Source organism: Nicotiana sylvestris, chromosome 11 (genome assembly GCF_000393655.2).
Source record: "Nicotiana sylvestris chromosome 11, ASM39365v2, whole genome shotgun sequence".
Taxonomy (NCBI): domain Eukaryota; kingdom Viridiplantae; phylum Streptophyta; class Magnoliopsida; order Solanales; family Solanaceae; genus Nicotiana; species Nicotiana sylvestris.
The window spans coordinates 143,539,843-143,543,970 of record NC_091067.1 but is presented as its reverse complement, the minus strand read 5'-3'; the positions used below and the strand labels follow the sequence as shown (position 1 = coordinate 143,543,970).

The window sequence follows — 4,128 nt, the reverse complement described above, 5'->3', positions numbered from 1 at the left end:
TTGGAACAACAGGGATTCTTCATCGAGGCTCCAAGTCAAAATGCATACAAGCATTGGAAAGGGTTTGTTGACACTTGTGGGGGGAGTAAACAAACCAACATCTCTAAGATTGCTTTGCGGTTGAGGTTATTCCCTTTCTCTTTTCGAGGGAAGGCCTTGGATTGGTTAGAGATGTTTCCAAATCATTCTATTCATATAAGGGATGAATTGGCCGAGAAATTCATTTCCAAGTTCTTTTCGCCCGGGCAAAAGGCAACTCTTAGGGATTAGATTCTAGCTTTCAAACAAGAACCCAGTGAGCCTTTTCATGAGATATAGGAAAGGTATCGTACTATGGTGAAAGAGTGCCCGGACAATGACATGATGGAGGCTATGATTCAACAAACTTTTTATAGGGGGATCAATACTACCAATCAATGCATGGTCAGCCAATTTGCTGGTGGAAATTTCAGGACAACACCGTATGCGGAAGCTTGTGAGATTCTTCATGAGATGGCATATACTTCATCGGTATTGAAAAGTAGAGCAAATGTTCCTCAAGGCGATCCAAATGTGATTCACTTGCAAAAGGAATTACATGATTATGGGTAAGCAATTGCCGAGTTGACCACCACAATAAATCGACTAGCCAAATCTAGACTTCAACAAGTGCAAGGTACCAAGCAAGTAAATGCAATGGAAGGAGTTAGTATTATGGTAAACAAGAGAAGGCAAAGTGGTCCTCAAGTGCAAAACCAGGTTGAAAATTCTGAGCAAGATGATAGTGGATTTAATCAAGATGGACAATACAATAAGCAAGAGAAGGAAGTACAATATGTGAAAAACTTCCAAGCTAAAAGAAACAACAATCAAGGCTAAAGTCAACAACAATGGTGACCACAAGAAAATCAAGGAAATTGGAATTCAAACAATCAGGGTGGTTGGAACAATCAAAACAACCAAGGGAATTGGAACAATCAAAGCAATCAAGGAAATTGGAATGGTCAAAATAACCAAGGTAATTGGAGTGGCAATAATCAAGGCTATTGGGGAGGTAACAACCAAGGAGGGTAGAACAACAGCAAAAACAATCGGGGGTTGGGTTTTCAAAGGCCCCTGATGTTTCAACAACCGAACAATCCACCTCCTTATCCTTCCCAAGGTATGAGTTATTCCAACAATGAGATGGGATGAATAGAGAACATGTTCAAACAAATGATCTAGAAGAATGCCGACTTTGATGCTCAACTAGCCTCTCATAACACTTCAATACGCAATTTGGAAGTTCAATTAAGCCAAATCTCGCAAGCTTTGAACACTCATCCTAATGGAGCACTACCAAGCGATACGGTGGTGAACCCAAAGGATGGGAACAACACGAGACATGCCATGGCCGTGACTACAAGGAGTGGAAAAGGTGGGGATGCAACCACCTCAAGTCAAAAGAAAATTGTGGATGAGGAAGAATTGTTACAAGAAGATGATACTCCAAGCAATGAAGTGCAAACAAATGATAAGGTGAGAATCGATATTGAAGACAATTTGGAGGAGACATAAGAAGAAGTGAACCCGTCTCGGGAGCACATAGTTGACATACTTGAACCGGTAGTTCCAAAGGCTAAGGCACCAATTCCAAGGCCTCCTCCTCCCTATCCTCAAAGGATTGCCAAGAAAAATGGCGAGAACCAATTTAAAAAGTTCATTGACATGATGAAGAGTTTGTTTATTAATGTGCCGTTAGTTGAGGCCTTGGAACAAATGTTGGGATATGCAAAGTTTATGAAGGACTTGGTGACCAAGAAGAGGCCGATGAATTGTGAGATGATAAATATGACACATCAAGTGAGTGCAATTGTGCACTCAATGGCTCCTAAATTGGAATATCCGGGAGATTTCACAATCCCATGTATTGGAAGTGCCGAATTTTCCAAAGCTTTATGTGATCTTAGAGTGAGTATCAACTTGATTACCTATTCGGTGTTCAAAATTTTGGGGATTGGGCAACCAAGACCCACATCCATGAGGTTGTAAATGGCGGATCGTACAATGAAGAGACCTTTGGGTATTATTGATGATGTGTTGGTTCATGTTGACAAGTTAATCATCCCGGCGGACTTTGTGATTCTTGATTGTGAAGTGGACTATGAGGTGCCTATTATTTTGGGTAGACCTTTCCTTGATACGGGGAAAACTCTTGTTGATGTGGAAGCCGGTGAGCTCACTTTCTGGGTGGGTGATGACAAGGTGGTATTCCATGTGTGCAAATCTATGAGGCAACCGAATAGCAATGAAGTTTGTTCGTTCATGGATTTAGTGACCGGTGTGATTATTGATGATGCTAATGCCACAATGAATGTTAAGGATAATTTGGAAGCCGTTTTACTCAACCTTGATAACGATGAGGAGAAAGGAGGCTATGTGGAATGTGTGAATGCATTGCAAAAAATGGGGTCATACACTTATGAACCCCACAAGTTATCCTTGGATCTTGAAAACCGAAAGTTTCCTACAACAAATCCCTCAATTGAGAAGCCTCCCACTTTGGAGTTAAATCCATTGCCTCCACATCTCGGGTATGAATTCTTTGGCCCTTCGTTAACTTTACCGATTATATGAATTCCTTGGCCCTTCTTCTACTTTACTGGTTATTCTTTCCTTGAGTTTGACTAACATGCACGTAGAGTCCACATTGGAGGTGCTACAAAGGAGTAAAAGATCAATTGGATAGACATTGGCAGATATCTGAGGCGTAAGCCCCGCCTTTTGCATGCACAATATTATTTTGGAAGAGAGTGTCAAACCCTCCATTGAACATCAAAGAAGGCTAAATAAAGCAATGAAAGAGGTGGTCAAGAAGTATAGAATCAAGTGGTTGGATGCCGGGGTTGTTTACCCCATTTCCGATAGTTCGTGGACTTCTCCGGTGCAATGTGTCCCAAAGAAAGGGGGCATGACTGTGGTTACTAATGACAAGAACGGGTTGATTCCTACAAGAACGGTGACCATACGGAGAGTGTGTATGGACTATCACAAGCTCAACAAAGTCACAAAAAAAGATCATTTTCCACTTCCATTCCTTGATCAAATGCTTGATAGGTTGGCCGGTCGTGCTTTCTATTGTTTCCTCAATGGATATTCCAGCTACAATCAAATTCTTATTGCTCCAGAAGATCAATAGAAAACTATTTTCACATGTCCTTATGGTACTTTCTCATTCTCAAGGATGCCATTTGGGTTATGCAATGCATTAGCGATTTTTCAAAGGTGTATGAGGCAATCTTTACGGACATGGTGGAAGATATTATTTAAGTCTTCATGGATAATTTTTGCGTGGTTGGGAATTCTTTTGATGATTGTTTGAATAATTTGGATAAGGTCTTCACAAGATGTGAGGAAACGAACTTGGTGTTGAATTGGGAGAAATGTCACTTCATGGTCGAGGAAGGCATAATCCTCAACCACAAAATTTCAAAGCATGGTATTGAGGTTGATAAGGAAAAAATTGAGGTGATCTCCAAACTCCCTCTCCCTACATCTGTGAAGGGATTGAGGAGCTTCTTCGGTCATGTGGGGTTCTATCGCCGATTCATCAAGGATTTTTCCAAAGTGGTGAACCCCTTGTGTAAGCTTTTGGAGAAGGATGCCAAATTCCATTTCAATGAGAATTGTATGAAGGCATTCGGATTGCTCAAGTTCAAGTTGACTACCACTCCTATTATCACCACACCGGATTGGAGGTTACCTTTTGAGCTCATGTGTGATGCAAGTGATGTGGCGGTTGGAGCGGTGGGGCAATGTATCAACAAAATCTTCCATCCGGTCTACTATGCTAGTAAGATCATGAATGATGCCTAAGTCAATTACACAGTGACTGAAAAAGAACTACTTGCTATTGTATTTGCTATGGAGAAGTTCCGCCCGTACATGATGGGTATAAAGGTGATTATCCACACCGATAATGAGTCTCTTTGATACTTAATGAGCAAGAAAGATTCAAAGGCGAGGTTAATGTGGTGGGTGCTTCTATTGCAAGAGTTTGATCTAGAGATCCAAGACCGTAGAGGTAGTGAAAATCAAGTGGCGGACCACTTGTTTCGATTGGAGGAGGAGGGGAGGCCACATGATGGCCTAGAGATCAATGATTCCTTC

The 4,128-nt window shown here is 41.4% G+C and overlaps 1 protein-coding gene across 1 annotated transcript; it reads left to right on the top strand.

Annotated features, from left to right (window-relative positions):
• The first annotated feature begins 675 nt into the window (after positions 1-675).
• On the top strand, positions 676-2,010 carry LOC138881775 (uncharacterized). The gene is made up of 3 exons (XM_070162037.1): positions 676-807; positions 1,204-1,497; positions 1,597-2,010. The coding sequence occupies exons 1-3, from the start codon at positions 676-678 to the stop codon at positions 2,008-2,010; spliced, it is 840 nt and encodes a 279-aa protein (XP_070018138.1).
• The last annotated feature ends 2,118 nt before the right edge of the window (positions 2,011-4,128 follow it).